Genomic DNA, 21,278 nt, shown 5'->3' with positions numbered 1-21,278 from the left:
GCTAATTAGAATTCCTTTACCGCTGGTTTTTCCATGTTGTAGGAGAACCTTCACTACTTCGATCTTCCTGGTCAAGAAATTTCAATTTATTAAAACTTAAACTACTAAAGAGTTAGACTAAGCTTTTCCACTTTACCTGCCCTTTCCTAGGGTGGAGGAGTTACTATAGACAAATACCACCAGCAATTACAGCAGATTCAGCATAATTCAGATGCCTTGGCATCTCATTGCATGGATTAGTATTCAATGCAGCTGTGGATAGGCAAAGTGACTCTGCTTTTGCTGGTGAGAGCTGCCTCATTAATTGCAATATTTCAATCTAACCCTTACTCTGAACTCTGTACAAATCCTGCACAGAATTCAAAATAGTCACACTACTGAACAAGGAAAACAATAAAATCTGAGGCTGAAAATGTATAAATGTGTCTGGATTTTCCAGCAAGTGACACCATTTTTTATTTATATTCTTTCTTTTAGAAACTCTTGTCTAGGGTTTTGGTCATAATCTGTTTTGCTTGGTCTGTTGCAAGGGACCATAAGGACAGAACTTTTTCTGCTGCTGTGGATCAGGTTAAAACCCAAGCCAAATTAAACAAATACAGAACAGGCTGTCACATAATTAGAAGCTGCTCAGGATTGCTAGGCCTGTGGCCAAGACTGAATGCTAAAACCACTTCAGAAGCACTAAGATATTGCAGTGGCTCTGGATTATTTTAGAGGTGATATTTTATAATTACTGCTTTTTATTGTGGAAGCATCTAGTTTCAGCTGTAGATCAAGGCCTGGATACCACTGAGCACTATATACTGTATGCCATTTGCATTTAATTTCAGGGCCATCTTCTTGTCTGCCCTCATTCAGGCTAAGTTGCATTACTTTATGTTTACATATTGATATAAATCTTTTAAGGTTGAGTGCATGTCAGTGGATGACATTGGTTTTGTTACAGTTATATTACAGCCCTTTAAATTGAATCAGGATCTTCTGAGTAAGTGCTACATTCAATTTAATGGCTCCTTTGTCATTGCAGATAATGATAGGAGAAGGAATTCTCTACTGTTGCCTGTCCAAAAGAAGAAATGGGATTGGAACAGAGGCCAATATTAATGCAGGAGGATGCAACTTCAATTCTTTTCTTAGAAGAGCTGTCAGATTTGTTGGTGGGTTTCAATTGTTACTCCCAAGAAAGAACTTTCCACATACATTCAGTTTTCACCATGCAGGTTTGCTTCTCTGAAACAGCCTTTCAGAACAGTGCAGAGCTGTCACTAGCACGGATCTTCTGCTAGAAAACACGGGAAGAATCTCAGACTGCAACAGAGCAGCCCCATACTCAGTAATGCAGCATCTACACTTTCCATTTCCCCTTTCCTCTCCTATACTATTGTCAGTATTTCTAAAAGAGTAATTTTTTTCCTTCCCTGCCCACCTTGAGCTGGCTGCTTTTTAATTATTTCAGTGTATAGCTTCCCCTGCCTGTCTTCAGTGCATCATAAGGATTCAACCCACCTGTCACAGTATTCAGCATGACAGTGAAAACTTGTCAGAAACTCTCAGTAGATTTGACATTCTTTTTCTGGAATGTGTTTATCTGCCTCTCAAAAAGGGCTAGAATCTGGCAACTTAAATGATGGAGGAACATGTCAAATTCCTTCATTTTACTTTAATTGTCATTTATAAAAAACTCCACTTTGAAAGGCAACTGGACTTTGATCCCCTTCTTACAGTTACTTTCCTCTCCCAATGAGTGGCTAAAGAAAAGGTTTCCTCTGTTTCAGAAATCTTTCCTTAGAGAAGGCAGCATAGGAAAAGATGACCAGCAGGACAGCAGACTGAAAACCTGATAGAACAACTGTTCCCTGGGTTTTGGTAGTCTGGCAAACAGGGAGGTAGTGGCAAGTGAGGTTGTGCAATCTATGACCAGTAAAGCTTTATAAGAGCAGCAGTGAGAAAGAAAGCAGGGGCTTTGTGGATTACACCATGAGCAAGGAGGACTGTAAACATACCCCACATCCACTTCTCCTGTTTGGTATCACCAAGGAAACAAAGACACATGAATTTCATCCCAAATTCCTACTCTGATTTTGAAGTTTTTTTCATATTTTAATGGCTTTAACATTCTTTCAATTTTAGGATGAAAAGTAAATTTATCTCTATGAATAAAAGTAAGGAATTATAGATAAATCTTTAGGAGAAGAGCATTTGAAAATTTTCAGTAAAGCAATTACATTACTTCAATTCTCTTGTGAATTATTAATCAGTCTGAAGCATTGATCCCTTCTGAAATAGACTTGAATATTTGGATTAGTGACAAGGACACAATACTCAAGAAACATCAGAGGTGTGAAGGTAGCCTAAGTTATCATCAGCTGGTGATTCTGTGGTAGCAAAAAGAGAACAGGTCTTCAGAGCAATGATCTAATGGGCAGTTGTCCATACTCCTAGAAACCTCTCTTCCAGTGGGAAACTCCAAGGACTGGATAAGCACATATGCTCTCCTCAAATAGTTGGCTACTCTTTAGTTAATTAAGAAAAATTCTTTCCAGACTGAAGCAGCTCCAGTGTAGCACTCTTTGATGAAAAGATGTTGGAGGACATCAGGACATTAAAACAAAATTTTAAGTATCAACAGGAAGGAAACAAGCATAAACAATTCTAATTTTTATATTCTTTTGCAATAAGCTTTTGTTCTGCATTTAAATTCTCTTATTCTGCATTTAAATTTCCTCAAATCCAATAACAAAAGCCATCAGAGCTCTGTTGAATGTAGTTTATACTATTAATCAACCTAATTAATGCATACAATATAATTAACAAGCTCTGTTGATTTCTTTCCTAGGTGTACATGTATTTGGTCTTTGTGCAACTGCTCTTGTTACTGATATTATACAGCTATCAACAGGATATCAGGCCCCATATTTCCTGACTGTTTGCAAGCCTAACTATACATCCTTAAACGTATCTTGCTCAGAGAATTCATATGTTGTGGAAGATATTTGCTCAGGAGCTGATCTCAATATTATCAACGCTGGAAGGTTGGTTCTATTCTTCAGTGTATACATTTTTAAGTATTCATTTTATTTTCTGTCCCAGTTTCAAGATTTTTTTTCTATCTAGTTAAAGTCTCTGATTTAAAGGTGAATGCATAAATGTCTTTTTAGTGATGTTCAATTTTCTCCATAAAGTTACTTGCCTAGCAGTGGGCTTTGGAAGACCTTGTCAGGTTCCAAAGCACATTCATAAGCAGCTGTTCTGCCCCCTCAGAGGAGGCAATTTCCTATAAATTTGTCACTCGGTATAGCTTCTACTGTTTTTGAAGTGGTATAAGAACAGAGTAAGTTCCCTGTAACAGGCAGGGGAAGAAGTCTCCCAAGTGTTTGGTCTGAGACCTCTGTATAACATACATTACAGCTTGGGTGTTTGGGAGTTGTTGGATAAGTTTGTTTTCTGTTTCTCTAATTATTTTTTTTTTATAAACAGCATTGAAAAAATATCTTTTTTTAAAGGAAATACCACAATAGTACAAAGCTGTGTCTTCCTAAACCAATCTTTTCTTGCATGGTATTTCTAACTGGTTTTTTCTCTCTTTCCCCATAACCATTTGCTGATACTGGGATATTGCCAGTGAAGTCTGATGCTTGCAAGTAGTGTCTTGCATGGTGTCCCAGAGAAATCAGGACATGATTACATAGGAGCAGGCAGAAAAATTTTCACAATTACATCTCATTCATTTCATTATCTCAAATATGATGTCTACTGCTTTGAATTGACTGCCTGTAACAACATTCCAAAATCACCAATCACTCCTAAGTTTAAATACCATCACTTCTAAGAAACCAGTGAAATTATTTGAAACATATTAAGACTAAGCAATCCGGTTTTGGGTGGTTCTGTTTCCCTAGAAAAACAACCATGTATTGATATCTCAAAGTTACTCCCATCATAGAGGATACATTTGGCTATCTCTAATATTCTGGCACCACCCACAATTTCTCCTTAATTCAATTTTATTGCATTTTTTCTTTATTATTTTGTTATTTCCTTATGCCAGTCTCAACTTTACCAGAGCAAGTGCTACTGGTTCTTCAGTAGCACTTGCTACTTCCTTCAGTCACCTATGTAGAAACTATGGTATAACTTCTACAATACAGGAGGTTAATTTGACTTCAATAATTTCAGTGTGGAAGGAACTTGTTCTGAGTTTGCTAATGGCCTTCATTTTTGATTTGTACTTCCCAAAAACTTTGGCTCCAGAAATTTGCCTCTGGACTGCTGTATGAAAAGCATAGAGAGCAGCACATAATTATCCAACTGATTACATCAAATCATTTTTCTGCAACATCCCAAAATATCCAATGGTTTCTTTTGTCCATCTTTTCCTCTGTTATCTTCACAGAGCCTTTTCAATCACTTTTGTTCAGCTCTCTAGTGAGGTCTGTGTCCTCTGTCATCTCTGATGTTCTGACTCAGTGTGACACTCTCTCTCTCTCAGTAGGACTCTCATTGTTGTTCCCCCACTACACATCCCCATGGATGAGCATTTAGAGTGATACATTGTCATCCAAGTTCAGGACATGTTTTCTTTGAGACCTTTGTTCACCTTTTCAATACAGAGCCATACAAAAAGGCTACATATTTTTAGCTGGAGTTATTTTAATTTGAGATTAAAAGATAACAAATAGAGGAACAAAAGCAGTGACACCATTAGAGAGCACTGAGAGTGCATTTAGTCTGTTTGCCCTGAAAGCATGTGAATAGAAAAGAGAATAAAGAGAAAATTGACTGTGCCATTGTGACACACCTTATATACTATTAAAATGCCATCAAATTAAGATTAAGTGCTAGAACAGTTCATAGGACTCAAATATACACATTAGCTCCACAGAGACGCTAAATAGATTTCTATTTCATTAAAGCCTGCAAAGGTAAAGGAGCTGATTAGCTATTATAAACATTTACCTTATTTTTTTTTCATGTCTTTATTCCCCAGTCCTCAAACCTGAGCTTGTTCTGCAGGAGTACTGTTTGTGAAAGATTTGTTCAGGGAGTTTAAAAATAAAATAAAATTAATAGAATTTATGTCTGTCTTTAGAAATTCAAAAGGAGCCATTCATATTTCATCTTCGCCAGAGTCATGAATCTGCTGGAGCCATAAGCTCAAATTCAGGTCAGCAGAGTGACATTCACACTGAACTACATGCACATTTCTAACTGCCAATTAATTATGTAGAACAGACAAGGCAAAATGCATAGGAAAGAAATTTAGAAAGCAGACTCTGCTGCTTTGCAGAACAAATGTCTGTCTAAAGTTAAAGAACTGTGTTTCAGTCTCTGCTATTTTAAACTAGCTCACTCAGGAGTTGCTTGGAAATTGACTGTACTGGAGCCCAGTTAGGGTGGCAAGACCCCCATCTGTGAAGCCAAATTATAGTTGAAGTATTTATCCCAAGCTGAGCTTTCTCGGGTGAAAGTTTCTGTTGTGACTACAAGGTAGACATGCTCGTCTTCACCAAGACATGCAGCATGTTACATTACATATCTATACCATTATAAAGAGAGAAATCTTCACTGTATCTGACTCATTCCTAGAGCTCAGAGGTCATAGACTTTTTAGGGCTTCTGTGATCTAGATGTCCACTGCAGAATAGGAATTACTGAATTCAAACCCAGCTTTTTTCTCTCTCTACTATGTAAAAACCTCCTTCGCATTCACATCACTTTTCTTTAGTTGTTTTTAGAGAATTGAAATGGTCCAGTCCACATCATTCAAGTCTCCAGGTATTCACTGGGAGCAGAAGGCCCTCAGCAATATCAAGAGCAGACCTGATATTGTCTACTGTCTCAAGAGTTTGGACATGTTTTCATTTATTCTCTTTCTCTGGGCATCAAGAAGGGGCCCAGTCATTCTTAAAATACCCTCCCTGTGCTGTTGTTCTCCATTAGGTTCTGTCATGATGTAAAGTGCTGATTTTTTTTTTTTTAAATAAACCTATAGACATAGCAAACAAAGATGTAGTTTGCCTCTCTCTGAGAAAAATGTCACCCAATGACAAATGTTACCAATAGATCACATATTGCTTAGGAAGTATAAGATGGCTGTGCTGCTCAGTGGTTTTTTTCAATGAGCACTAGCACTGTGCATTTGAACTGAGAAGTATAATTTGAGTGTCCTTCCTTGGCAGAAAATCATTCCCTTCTCAACATGCTACCTTGGCAGCCTTTGCAGCAGTGTACATTTCGGTGAGTAACCAACTCTGTTCAGTTTCATTTATACAAGACAAAAGTCAGAAAGTAATTTGCTGTATATTGTAAAATTATGTGTTGCCTGGATATCTTAGATGGATGGATGTATGTATGTTTTTATCCTACTAATCTGAAAGCAAAATAAAACTACTAATAAAGCTGATTTTATTGTAGCTATTAAAGAATAAGGAAAAGATTCAACTGCTTCATATTCTTTTTTAAGAAGAAAACAAAAGTGTTATGTTAAAGTATGTTTGATGCCTCATATTATTGTCATACAAAATGCAGTGTTAATCTGTCTCACAGAGTGATACTTTAACTTACCAGTCAAATTAACTGTTATGTATGCTGCCTTTTCTTTGTTGGGCTGCTTTTAAACTTGAGGCATTAAGGGCAAAACGTTGATGTGATGTAGTTTGATTTCACCTCCAGAGATTTGCAGCATGGATGAAACGGCACAATCACTCCCAGAGGCCTTCAAGGTGTTACTGCAAAGAAAGTGAATAAAACCCATCAGTCACTAGCAGAGAATTGTGGGTCATGCTGCAGCAATCACAGATGATTTTGCACTTCTGAGCAGTAACATGTCTTCAGTATGACCCACAATGTCTGTACTATAGACAATTTACTTGAAGTTTAAAAAGTAATTCCATCACCTACCTTGTGCTGTAAAAGTCAGAGGAAAAGAACAGTAATGACCAGTTAATGACATTAGATAATAGTATTCTGCATGTACTGAGAGCTTGTCAGTATTTATTCTGCCCAGAGAAAGGCCAGAATTGGGAATAACACTGATGAACCACCTCCATTTAATTTTTGTAACCTCCCTGATATTATGGCCCTCAGTTGAGAAATGGCTCTCTAAAGCGTCTGGTGGCAGCTTTTGTTGGAACAGGTTACTGCGTTCATCTAGCACGACATCTGGCTTCTGTATTTCACAAGTGGTGGCTCCTTAGTCACATTTATAGAACATTTAGGTGCTGATTGGGAACAGTACTGAGGCATAAAATACTTATCCTAATTGATGTAAATTAGCAACACTGCCTATGCTTCTGAAAATCTATTCCTTGGAATTTCAGATCTTTCTGCAGAAAGTGAGCAAATTTTAACAGGGCTGTAAAGTAAAATTAAATGGATCACTTGTAATATTACTGTGTACTAGTGATCTATATATAAAAGAAACACTGAACATTAGAAACCTCTTAGGTATATTTAAGTTTCTTCAACTGCTTCTTTATTTCTTTCTTTTTCAAGATGTACTTCAATTCTACATTAACGGACTCCTCAAAACTTCTTAAACCACTCTTGGTCTTTGCCTTTATCATCTGTGGAATTATATGTGGCCTGACTCGTATCACCCAGTATAAGAATCATCCAGTTGATGTTTACTGTGGCTTTCTCATAGGAGGAGGAATTGCTCTCTATTTGGTAAATATAATAGTCATGGTTAAGTTTAAAAAAATTAAACTTACAAGGCTGGAATAAGAGTACTGGTTATTTTTATGAAAACTTACCATCATGCTCACATGCCATAAGTATAAATAAAGTCAATATGTGTTGAAAATTATGAATTAGAGATAAAGACTTTAAAAGCAAACAGGAAAAAGCAAACAAGTATTTCAATGTAAAGTTCCATAACAGTGCATAAAGTGGAATATAATCATCTGGCATTGTATACAGAAATGGTTCTAACTTTATGGGCTTTATTAAATACTTAAAAATACTCATCTCTTCTAATCCACACTTAAAAGCATAACACAAGAAAATATTTGATTAATTGGTATTTGTTGCTCATCTGAGTTGATATTGACAGTGTCTGCTTTATGATCTCAAAAAATTATTGAATTATTTTGAGCAACTCATCTGAGTGAATTGCTGAATCTGCAGGAAATTAAAGGCAATATTATACACTTGTCATTCTTTGGAGTTCTCAGAGAAACCGTGCAGGGGAAAAAGGATGGTCAAATCAGGTTATTCCTATGCTTTTCCTTTGTACTGTGTCAAAAGAGATGGAGCACCTTGGAAGGCTCCTGTAAGGAAGCATGTAGGTCATACCTGTCAGTAGGAAGCTCATCAAGCACTTGCTTTTGCTTGCTGCTCTCAGTATGTCTCCAGCAGGAATTTGCTGCCCTGGCTGCTCAGAGAGCAACACAGGTGCCTGGGAGCAATCAGAGCTTCTGCTGACACCACTGCTTGAGTGTAGGCAGGTGAACAGAAGAGTCTTAACAGGCAGTGGGATGGTTTTACCCCCAAGAAGTCAATGACGAATTTTACTATAATACTAAAATAAGTTCATTTCCTGACCCCCTTTTTCCTATGATAACATAAGCTGACATACCTGCAGATGGTCTGCAGGTCTGCAAAGGTGACCAGGGAAAAATGGCTTTCACAGTGGCAGAAGAAACAGCAGTCAGAATAATAACAGAAACCCCATGAGCTACTAAAGTCAGCCTCTATGATTGCACTGTGAGTAGAAAGGCACTCTGTTGAGAATATTATTTCAAATGATTCTCTGTTGAAGATCTACCTAAATAGAGCTGCTATCCCCAGGTTTGAAATATACAAACAAGTATACTTTATTGTGTGAGATCATAGAGCAGAGAGTATGTTTTCCTGGATACCCAGTGCTCAGTAAATCTGCCCTCAGAACTAGGAGGATGGGGAGGAGAAATAATGTGAAACTACAAATAATTCTGAAAGGAATATAAAGAACGAGTAACTCAAGTGATTGAGTCAGATATTTGACCCTCTCACAGAATACTCTCAGTGGAGTCTTTTTAAAATGACAGCACTTTACAGTGAGTCTACTGATTAGGAAAATGTTTTAGAAGTAAATCTTATTAAAGTTCTGCATAGCTTGGAAAGCAATTGATTTAAATTTGATAAATTTTTCTATGATGTAGGCATTGTATTACATGGTTATTGTACAGTAAAAATAATCTGCAGATGGCAGAGATCAACTCAAGCTGTAACAAGATTCAGCAAATCAGGGTAAACAGTAGTATAGTTGTAAAATAGCTTTGCCTAAGAGACTACAAACATCTATTTTACTATTTTTCTAGCAAAACATTATTTCTGTATCTGTATCTGTTCCTTGATAAAAAGAAGAAAGCTTGTGGAGCCTAAATCCTTACCTCAACTATTTATTGCCATGAATAATATGCCCTAGTGAGGCTACTTCACATGTACCTAGAGGTACCAGATTGAGGACAGAGTCTGGGCTAAGGCTATACTAGTGAGGAAATAAACTAGTATGCTTACTTGCATACCTGTCAGTTTAGCTGGAGTAATTATGTCACTGAATTCTATTGAAAAGCTAAAGAATGCAATTACAGTACCTTAAAACATGTCCTTTTTAACTTTCTTAACCGACTGTTGATGCTTCTGTCCAAATATCAGGGCATCTATGCTGTGGGGAACTTCTTACCAAGTGACGAGAATGTGTTTCACCCAAATTTTCACAGAGAACCTCTAAGGTCACTGACAGACCTCAGTCAAGATGCCAACAGAATCTTGCCAGGTAAAAATGGCAGCAGCAGCGATGGCATTGTCTCTCACCGTACAGAAAGTATCCTGAATAGAAACCACAGAGATTCAGGCTCTCTGACCAATCTCAAGAGAGCAAATGCTGATGTAGAAATAATAACACCACGAAGCCCAATGGGAAAGGAGAACATGGTTACTTTCAGCAACACTTTGCCAAGAGTCAACACACCATCCTTGGAAGATCCAGCAAGACGCAATGCAACAATACACGCATCAATGGATTCTGCCCGTTCCAAACAGCTGCTGTCCCAGTGGAAGAACAAGAATGAAAGTCGAAAGTTGTCCCTGCAAGTGATAGAGACTGAATCTGGCCAGTCACCACCAAGGGCTATCGAAATGAGGTCAAGCTCAGAACCCTCCAGAGTGGGTGTAAATGGTGATCATCATGGCCCAACTAGCCAATACCTGAAAATCCAACCTGGCAATGTTCCAGGTTGTAACAACTCAGGTCTTACTGGCGGGCCAAGGGTCTCTATTCAGTCCCGTCCTGGCTCATCCCAGCTAGTACACATTCCTGAAGAGACTCAGGAGAACGTGAACACATCACCCAAAACTAGTTCAGCTAGAGCTAAATGGCTGAAAGCTGCTGAGAAGAGTGTTGCATGCAGGAGCAATAGCCAGCCAAGAATCATGCAAGTAATAGCCATGTCTAAGCAGCAAGGAGTGCTTCAGGGCAGTCCAAAGAGTTCAGAGGGAAGCACAGTGACCTGTACAGGAGCCATCAGATACAAAACCTTGACAGACCATGAGCCAAGTAGCATTGTTAGAGTTGAGGCCCATCCAGAAAATAACAGACCTGTAATTCAGATGCCATCAGAAGGTGAAGGAAGTGGGTCTTGGAAATGGAAAGGTCCTGAAAAAGTCACTCTTCGTCAAACATATGAGCTAAATGATCTTAACAGAGACTCTGAGAGCTGTGACTCCTTAAAAGACAGTTATGGGTCAGGTGACAGGAAAAGAAGCAACATAGATAACACTGAGCATCACCATCATGGAATCACTACAATAAGAGTCACTCCGGTGGAGGGAAGTGAGATTGGCTCAGAGACTCTGTCCATTTCTTCTAGCCGGGACTCAACACTTCGAAGAAAAGGTAACATCATTTTAATCCCTGAGAGAGGGAGCAGTCCAGAGAACACCAGAAACATCTTCTATAAAGGCACATCCCCCACACGAGCGTACAAGGACTGACAGGAGACATATCAGCTGGTCCATGCCTCCACAAAGTAAACATGTCTTGACACAGGTTCTGCTCCCTTTATTTTGAGCTGACATTTACCTTTATGTGCCAAATTATTGACCAGCAGCCCTGCATTGCTGATGTGCAATGGGCACGAGCCTGTGAAAAGCATGTGGTGAGGGGAAAAGCACAATGCCAGAACTAATGTGAAACATTTTCATGCAACTTGTTTCTTCAGATTCAAAACATTTATCTGAGGGTGATGATGTCAATTAAAAGAACGGTCTTAAACACAGACACTGTATTTCCTGAATGTGCCAACTTTTTATTTTATATTTGTGTCCAAAATTGACTGACTTTTTCACAGCAAAGGCTGTATCAGTGGTATATATTCACCTTTGCAGAATTTGCACCAAATCTTTAATACAGAGTGGTGCTGATGATAACTTTACATGTTTTGAAAAATTGCATAATTATTAGACTCTGCAAACATGACATATTGATGTGCAGTTACTTTACAAGTAATATTGCTAATACTATGATGATGCTGGCTGCATTCATTTAGCGTAGGAAATATTTACAGCTTTGTTATAGTGGATCTGTCACATTCAAAGGTTGCAAAGGTTTTGTGTAGTTCTTTAAGATGTCTACTGCAACAAAAAATGTGTGGGTGACTTTCCATTAGAATGGAATTACTATCTATTTTGAATAGTTTTGCTGCTACTGCTCAACTTTTGTTTAAGAACAGGTGCTACTAATGAAGAGGCTGCTTCTTAGTGGGCTAACTTGTAGAATTGTTTTAAATTACATTTTTAAGGGGTCTTATCAAGTACTACAAGTGATTCAGATTTTACATTTTTAAACTTCTTATTCTGTCCTTCAGCAACCCTTCCATTTTTCTATTAGTTTTTAAACAGATAGTGCAGGACACCAATAACTGCAAGATGTGCAAACGTGAAAGGCGAGCCATGAGTAAATAAAAATAGATGGCAACTTTTCCTGACCAGCTTCCAAGGAGTCAGGAATTAATATCATAGCTCACACTTAGAAGCAGTCATCCACCTCACTTGCTTAGTATGCCACAAGAACAATCACAAGTTTCACCCCAATCACCATCACACAGGGGATTTGTGCTTCGCGTTAAAGAATGGAATGCCTTGGTATTGCAGAACCACTGAACAAGTGTTGCATTGTGCCACTACTACAGTTCATGTCCTTTGAGACACCCTCCAGAGCCTTCTTAAGCATGGTATTTTTCCTACCACTGCCACTTAAGAATATAAAAGGTCTCTTCACCTGAGAAAACATAAATTATTTTAGTAAACTGAGCTTTGGATATAATGAAAAAACTTGCCTGCTAAAAATCTCCATTGCCAAAAATTGTCGAAAGGATAATCTCTGAAGGGAATAAGCTTGGCATGTCCCAGAATGGGCCTGCTAGAAGAAATGCCTCATTTCATTTGGCTCTGACTTAAACCCTGAAGGAAGCCAGGGGCAGTGCTCACCCACTGCAGCTCTTCATTCTCTCCTAATTCTACCTGAAAGAGAGCTACTCTCAGACACCTGGCAGCTCCCCTGCTAGCAGGGGAAGGGAATGGCTTAGCAGTCCTCTCACTGAAGAAGATCAGGTCTGTTCTCTGGCTTCGTGAGAGAAGTGTTTTGGTCTAAGGCCTCTTCTCATTTAGGGCATCAGAGAACAAGATACATTCTCTATAGTCAGAACCTGTCTACAGACCCTACCCCACAGAACTCTAAGGAAATGCCCACCCTACCCCAGGCAAGTAGGAGGTAGAAAGAAGAATCATCCTGTTCAAGAAGATAAACAGCATAACACAAACATAGACCAAAAAAAACCAAAAAAAAAAAACCCCAACATAAAACCAAACAACAAAACAAAAACCCAAAAAAAGACCTCCAAACCAAAACAAAATCCTAAACCCAACCCCAAACCTAAGTAATTTCACAAGTATGAGGATGGTGTTTGTGAGTCAATGGAAAGCTTTATGTGTACTTCCCAGTTTTACAGGTGCTCCAGGCTTAGCTGTATGCTTGCTGTCAAGCCAACTGTGCCAAGCTATGCTTCCCTCACCTGCCCATCACCCAGTGCTGTGGAAGAGTGTCAGTCCTTAAGGAAATCACCACACTCTTTCTGTTATTGATACAAGATGACCCCATCACACTTAGGATGATTGGGACAAATTATTCTGCAGGTTGCATGTAAGAAGCTACCCAGTAGGGTTGCAGCATATTGTGTATGTTAAAGGCACTGTATGTTGAAGATACACTTTAAGGCACATCAGCTGGGAAAAATAATCATAGATACCAGGAGAAAAAGAAAAAAAAAAGTAATTTTTTTAGAAATAGGTTCTCAGATGCTAGTATTTACAAGTCAGGATTTGTTTTTTTCTTTTCAAGAGGATGTATCTTTAGTCCTTGGTATTTAATATGAAATTTTGTACAAGATTCCTAGGAATTAAAAACACTTGGACTGTCATGGACAAAACCCTTTGGCTTTAGTTTAGTCTAGATACAGGGTAAAGGAGGTAGGATTAGCTTTAAAGGAAAGGGTGAGACACAAACACTGTTGGCCTATCAGTGCAGGGAAATAAGATGCAATCATTTGTTAGTTTGTAAGTGCAGGGGAAAAGAACATAAGTAGATGAACCTGGAAATAAAGGAAAATTGAAATGGAGAATAATGGCAATAAAGCAAAGATTAGAAAACGGTCCCTCTGGCAATTTAGCTGTTTTGGAAACAGCAGGATTCCTGGTGGGAGTGTTTGTTCTTTATTCCTTGGTTTTAGTCAGATATATATTGGCATATATGTTGCTTTTATTACTCTAAAACTTACTGCACTATTTCAAGTGCAGTGTGATATTTTTCCTAAAGTTTCCTATTTCTTAAGAAAAGATTTTAAAGCTCTTGTGTAATCATTGAAATTATGTTCTATACATAAATATTGATATATTCTTTTTTACTCAAAGTGCCAAAGGCTACTGTTTTTAATAATGGCTTATCAAATTATATTACGTTAGAGAGCAGAAATGTAATAATATATACATTGGAACTCAGACCTCTGCATGTATATTTGATAAGGAGCCTTTTGTAAAATTACTCTTTGTTTACATTCCACTGGTACCTTAATTTAAAATTAATCAAATAAATCGACAGGTGACATCTTCTTAGTGTTCTGATTTTCTTACTTGCTAACAGGCACGATTTTCTTTGTTAGGCTGTGCTTTATTGAGAAAAGAAAATACTTAAAAATAAAATATGTTTTTAAATGAGAATTCTCTATATAAAGTATTGTGTTTAATAAAATGTTATGCCATGTTTTCAAATGGAAAATAATTTGTAAATTGCTATAAATGTATTTTGTTAAATAAGTACAGATCAATGCTACTGTGTGAGTTTATTGTGCTAACATCATGAAATAAAGATAAAATTCTTCATTGATGCTTGTTTATCTCTGTGGTGAAGCAGAGTCTCACTCCCCCCAAATGAATTAATTAACTTTTCATTAGGTATCTCATGATGTGTAAAAGTGGTCATTAGTGAGAAACCTTGAGACCTTGCACAGTGGTAAGAATTTATAAGAAACAGTGTCCAAACAATCTTTTCTCTAACCTAAAAACATTTTACAAAAAAAACTCCAAGTGAATTGGGATCTTCAAGCCATGTGAGGATGTGCCTGCTCAATCATTCTGCAGCACCTGTTGCATTGCTAAGCCCCTAATGCCCCTAAGCCACCTTGCTAGTTTTGGGTTGAGCTGCCAGACATGGTGAGGCCAGCCTTGGATTTGTGAATGAGAACAGGGCAGATGTCAGAGGCAAACCTGAGAGGACAGGCTCTCCTCAGTGGAAGAAGTTAGGATGCAGGAGTCAGCAGGTGTCATACACCCTTAGCTGGCAACAATGAAAGCACACTCTGACAAGCAGTCTTACCTAGAAGGCACACAAGGTAGTGTGGTAAGCACACAGCAAAGACTGTCTGCACGCCTGTCTTGAGACACCCTGAAACAGCAATAGCAGGGCCCAGGTGCCTGGGGTGGAAGACACAGCTGGAGCAGAGACATGCACTGACAATGCCAATGGCCTAATTAAGGACCACAGCGAGTAGCATGCAATGCATGGCAGTGCAGCAAACTGACTCTGAGAAGCTTTCCCAAGTGAGCCTGGGCCTTTGTGCAAGTTGAAGATGCTATACAAAAGGGAAGAGTAAGCAGCACTGAAAGAATAAAATCATATTTTTTTAATTTGCATGTGATTTTTATCAAGCAGTGTAGGCAGCTAATTAGTACAATCAGTGCTTTCTTAATTCCTCTTCAGTTATTCTTCAAATAAATGAAGACTGGGACACTGTAACACAATTAATTTCCTGCATATTAAGACACAAAATGTGCCCAGTTTACGAAGTCCTGAGCTCTTGTCATTGAGAAGAGTGAGGGACCAAAGGAACTGGTGAGAGTATGTATATCTTAACCTGTGAAGTGATACAGAAACTACATGGATACTCTATCATATTCAAGATCAAAATTTTGGAAGATTACAACAAGAGTAGCTAATCTAGCACTTGACATGCAGCTAACACAACCAAAATACTTCAGAACCTCTGAAGGAGCATATCACCAGTGAAGCTCACTGAGTGGAGTTTCAGCAAGGCTGGTGAGTTGGACAGCATCATCTGTATGCCATAAAGCCATGTTAGACTGCATAAACAGTCTGTTGTTATAAAGGAAAACGTGTAGAGAGACACAGCAAGAGATCTGCTGCTATAGAAACAGAAGTAGCTGCTAGATGTGCTGCATCATTGCTACACTGAGGAAAAACCATGGATCAGCAGTATACCACAGACTGCATCTAACTTGCTTTGTTCAATCTGATTTAAAACCTGAAACAGATAAATGATGATCAGTTATTTTTATAACATAATGTAGCTGCACAGGCTTAGTATAGTTTCTATCAGGACTTAATGATGAATGGAAAACTGGAGATGAAAAACTGAAAAATTAAGGAATAAATATAATTCAGAAGCTTTAATGTGATGTTCATAGTGCTTTGCATTCTCAGAAAAAGGAAAAAAGCTATAGCGCCTGATCATTCATTTCTTATCCAGACTTTGCTCCTACAGCAGTTAAAGAGTGCTTTACTTTTGCAGTGTTTGTTCCTATTTGCTAACAAATGAAGCTGAAAGTCCATATTCCTAATCCATCTCTCCTATTCCAGTTCATGATATTTTCTTTTTCATAAGGAATCCAACTGCCAGAACCATCCACTACAAGAGTGCCCATTCCATCTTCTATTACACCCAGTCTTGCTCCAGCCTTGTACAGACTTAACCAGCCTGTTTCACCTACAGTGCAACTGCTTTATGTGGAATCAGTGAACATTTTTAACAAATAAAAATAAGCTGCTGTCTAAATCACTGCAGAAACAGGATTTTAAAGTTTACTTTTAGAAAAACGTATAATGACAACAGGTGAAATGTGTTTCTCTGTAGTCAGTATCTCATTATTCATAATTCTCTTGAAAAGTGCGAATTTATTTCTGTTTTTAAATTATAGCAACATGGAGCTTTGGATTATCCAAAGAGAGTTTAGCACTGATAAACAGCTGATAAATTGAATTCTGAGTCCACCTGATTCTCACTTCTTAAATGGGACTACATAAAACAAGGTAGTTGTATAATAAATTACAGGCAGAGATATAATATCTGTTATGTGTATTACATTTAGGGCACAAGGATGACATTCAGTAGATGCCATAATCTCCTGCAACTGTATTAATCTTTAGTGAGTGCTGCCAGTTCCTGGTTGAATGGTGATGTTATAATCTAAATAGGAAAAAAAAATTGTATGTTGGAAATGTATTCAGATTTTCTCTCTTCCGTGAGACAAAAATAAAGTGCTCCATTTAAATGCACTCCTACATGGTTTTCACGGCATAATGGTGCTCTGTGGCAGCAGCTTGCACAGTAATGCTGCTTTCTACTAAAAAGTATGAATTGACCTTATGCAAACTGCAGTAATTGTATCCTGCATTAATGAAAAAATCCTTCCTTTTTCCAGAAGAGGAAATTCAATTGAATTGAGGTACTGTGAATCCAGAAATTCAGATATTTGCAATATTTATATGTCTCTGGTGCCAATACCATAGAGGAACCTATGAAAGCAGAAGCTTCTGGATATGAACGTCACAGATCTCTCACTTAAGCAATAAAATGCTGAAAGTGCTTTCTGTCTTTTTAGCATATACTTTCCAAATATGTATTTTTAGAAGTTTCACTGAGCATCTAGTTGATTATGTTGTCCCTACTAAATACAAAGTTCAAATCTATGTCCTCTACTACCAAGTGCCTGAAAGAAGTCTTAAGAAAAAAACACTTCCATTCAGATTGGCCTTGTTTTAACTCCTTGAGAGTTCTTAGTATATATCAGAGTAACGAGTGCTTACTAAGAAGATGAGACAAAAGGACAGAAGATTTGCATATTGTTTCTTTTCAAACTGGGATGTACATCACCTTAAAAAAAATTAAAATTTAGTAGTTCTTGGGATACTGAAGAGTCAGTTACAATAAACAAGATCCTTTAGTGTTGCCATCTTATTGCAAAGGTTCCATATCTTCTCAGTGATTTCTCATGTGCAGCACCTCACAGCACTGACTCCTTCTTCTCAGCACAACCAACAAACTCCAACTCTCCTTTCAACCACCTAACCCACTCTTTTGTAGCACTCGTCCTCTTATTGGACACAGCTGTGGCCTGTTAAGGGCAGGCCTGTTCCTAATCTTTGGTGATTAGTACAGCTGCAACTCCTCAGGTGTGTGATTCCCTTCTGCACTATATTTTCTTAAATTCTGTCCCTCCACACTTTAGCTGTCATAGTGAATGTAAAAAATTTCTGGAACTCTGTGTGTTAGCTACCATAATCACTCAGTCTTTTCAGCATCTGAAGTCCACTGGAACCAAATCAATCTTGAAGAAATGTAAACTGTCAAGATTAAATAACCTTGTATGTTTCAAAACTAGCAGGAAATCTTCTAGCTGTTGCTACAACTTACAGCTCTGCCCAGATAAGCAATTATAATGTCAAAATATGGCTTACACATGGACACATTGATAGGCAGATTAAATTAATTTCTAAACAATTTTTAAAAATAGAAAGAAATATTCCCTTGAATTTGCCAGAATTACTTGATAACTGCCAGTAATAAACCCATTGCACTATCTGTATTATGATTGTGTAGAATTCTTGTTGTGGAATGTGGATTCAAATTGGCTGAGTGCAGCCCTGTCTGTCCTTGGTCCAGCATAAGTAGCCTGTGTGAGGCTTTGGGTTTTGAAAATTGTTAGCAGTAAGAGGCTGGGAAATGATAAAGCTGGAGGAGTAGGAGCAGCAGGGTCAGTGATTCACCAGCATGGACAAGAATATGGACAGCATATGAACAAGAGGGGAAGACAATGAGTTATGGTACTGTGTATGCTTCCAATTCCCACACCATCACACTTAGCATGCAAAACAGGAATGTCTTCCAAAATAGATCAAATAATCAGCAATAACAAAGCCATCAAATTAAGCAGTGGCTAATTATTAACCCACACCAACAAACAAAAGCAGCAGCATTTCACCTCTCCCCTTAAAATTCAAAGCTGTAAAATGAGAAATGTTCTAGCTGGAACCTCACAAATGTCCTAACCCTATTTCTCACCAATCTGTCTTTCCTGCCTATCAAATTCAATTGACTGACAGGCAATTTTTTTGAGCCTTTGGACTATGCAACCTCCAGTAATTCCTCTTTTAAAAAGCCTTTCACTCCTGCTCACTGCAAGAGGTGAAAAAATGTGTCTGTGTGAAGAAAACAAGCAAATTTGGCAGAAAGGAATCCATCAACTGCCATTAGCATTACCCTTAGGTATGGCAGCTGGGATGAGCCAATGGCCATAACTGGCAACTTTGTCATTATTTTACCTCATCTCTCAAGAGATAGTGATGAGATCTTATTGGCCCAATTAACATCTAAGTCCTGTCAGACTATTTTAGATCAGATTGTCAAGACTGTTTGGACAGATGAAGATACAGAGCTAAAAATACTGAGAATGACACACTTTATGACATGAATTGGCCATTCTTTTAAGGAAGAGAAGGATTACTTCTCTCTCTCCTTTTCCCTAGCAACCATGAAAATTTTGGGTTCTTTTTCATTTCTAGAAGAGCCCTGATTTCAGGATTGCCAGAAAATAGAGGCATCTGCTTGTAGCCAAGGCATCTTCTGAATAGCACAGGACATTCAGATAAAGCTTTTTAGACCCTTTGTCTTATTATGGAAATTATTTCAGCTAAAAGAGAATTACAAAGCCTGAGGTATGGGAAGATTTTCATCACTCCATGAAAAGCTCATATTATAATCCATCCCTGGGAGAGAACTTGCTTGACAAATACTATAAATGGGAGCCTCTATAAGAGGATATATAATTATTTATCTGCGGATAAATTCTCACAGATCATCTTTCCTATGCAGCTTGAGTAAAAGACATAATCAGGAAGTCCTTGATCTGTTAATGGGCTAATAGCACTCTAAATCCAAACTACCACGAAAAACACTGACAGTTTTAAAATACTATTTTACTTCTTTTTCTTTTCCAGTGAAGTAGTATCACTGAACTCTATGCATCATATTGATATTGCACTGAGGGTGTTGTAGTTTGTTTGTGTGGTTTTAATAATTTTTCACTCAATTTTTAGCAGAGTTATTTTCATTCCCACTAAATTCAGTCTAAATTCTCAAGCAATGCTTTATGTCAAGGTGGTTGGCCAGTGTCTCAGGATTAAGAGGAATAAACATTGGTTACTTAAATGAGTATACAAAATTTCTTATCAACTGCTACATTTGTTCTTTAAGTCAGAGTCATTTTGTGTCAAAAGGACAAGCAAGAAATATTGAAGGAAAAAGGAAAAAAGAACCCTGAAACCTGCAACTATAATCCCATTATACAATCATTGCTGGAGACTCCAAACCAAGAATGTCAGCCAGTCACATTCCTAACAGAGATTGAAGAAATTTCTAGGCAAGGCACTTGGGTGACTATACAAGTACATGTCATTAAACAGAACCTAGAAGTGGAAACAGATACAATCTCCACAGCTTCTTTACTTCTGTCCAGATAATTTGCAGAGAGAGGAGGTGACTAGTGCTGAAGAGGAATGAGAGAAGTATTCCTCCTTTTCAGCCAGACCAATTATTTTATAATCACTGTGCTGCTGAGAGTTTGGGGCCTGCTGTGGTTGTAGATCTGAAAAATCAGAATAACACATCTCTAGTGCAGAAAGGGGTAATGATTTTCAAAAGATTTAAAAATGCATGAATGTCTAACAATCTGCATCCTGAAAATCTTCCATGGAATCCATGGGGGGAGGTAGCTGCAAAGTGATAAAAATTTTAACCATATAAGAGGGTCACATTTTTTTTATATTTATAGACATTTTGTGGAACAGACTAGGGTTTAGGGGCTTTACCATTTTGCCATGAAATGAAACATATAAAATAAAATTAAAATGAACCCTCCATGACAGATCTCTGAAGCATAATGATGCTAAAAATAAAATGTTACCAGGGAAACTGAATGGAGTTGAAATTAGTGATACGGCCTGATCTAAAGCCACTGAAATAAAATGAGAACAGGACCAAATTACACTGAAGAAAATAAATCAAAAATAAAACAGTCCTTCAACAGCAAAAGCTTTACTCTGATATTCTCTCTGGTTAAACCAAAACCAATATAAGACTCCTAGAATGGTTTTTTCAATGGTCTGATTGTCCTCATGCAAGGCTCTGCATGTGTGTGTGTGTGCAAAACAACTGAGCACCAGCAGCCTAATAGGAGTCTGCAGCCTGCACTGCAATGATTCCTTCCTCAGCATAAGAGCTCGTAACTTGAGTCAGCTTTACATAACTAAAACGTCATTTGTTCTATCACATCAGCAACTCTTCCAACTTATGTTTTTAAACTCTTACAAGAGAAAGTTAAAAGGTGGAAAATTATTCAAGATACATTTCATTAAGAGTCTAGATACTCTAATTTCAGTAGACATACGCATTTGTAAGGAGCATAGAGTCACCTACCACTCCAAACTTCTCTATTTCTTAAAATGTTAGCCTACTGCTATGAAATGGCCAAATAGCTATTTTCAGACAGAAGACATTACTTCAGGACTAAACTATTTAGAGAGAAGTACAATGACTCCAGACTTGACATCTCCATCCTACATTTGTTAATTTTATCACCAAACTTGAGTTTATTTCCTCACTTCA

At 37.8% G+C, this 21,278-nt stretch overlaps 1 protein-coding gene across 1 annotated transcript in view; it reads left to right on the top strand.

The window, feature by feature from the left end:
- Nucleotides 1-14,425, top strand: part of PLPPR4 (phospholipid phosphatase related 4) — a 30,961-nt gene extending 16,536 nt beyond the window's left edge. Inside the window, exons 3-7 of the mRNA XM_054285570.1 lie at nucleotides 1,031-1,160; nucleotides 2,840-3,035; nucleotides 6,183-6,240; nucleotides 7,498-7,671; nucleotides 9,643-14,425. Coding sequence (XP_054141545.1) covers nucleotides 1,031-1,160; nucleotides 2,840-3,035; nucleotides 6,183-6,240; nucleotides 7,498-7,671; nucleotides 9,643-10,980 — 1,896 coding nt within the window. The 3' untranslated portion in view covers nucleotides 10,981-14,425. The remainder of the gene's footprint in view (nucleotides 1-1,030; nucleotides 1,161-2,839; nucleotides 3,036-6,182; nucleotides 6,241-7,497; nucleotides 7,672-9,642) is intronic.
- The last annotated feature ends 6,853 nt before the right edge of the window (nucleotides 14,426-21,278 follow it).

Source organism: Melozone crissalis, unplaced genomic scaffold (genome assembly GCF_028551555.1).
Source record: "Melozone crissalis strain CALT ecotype California unplaced genomic scaffold, PUWL_Pcris_2 ptg000045l_1, whole genome shotgun sequence".
NCBI classification, from domain to species: domain Eukaryota; kingdom Metazoa; phylum Chordata; class Aves; order Passeriformes; family Passerellidae; genus Melozone; species Melozone crissalis.
This window is presented reverse-complemented; position numbering and strand designations above follow the sequence as displayed.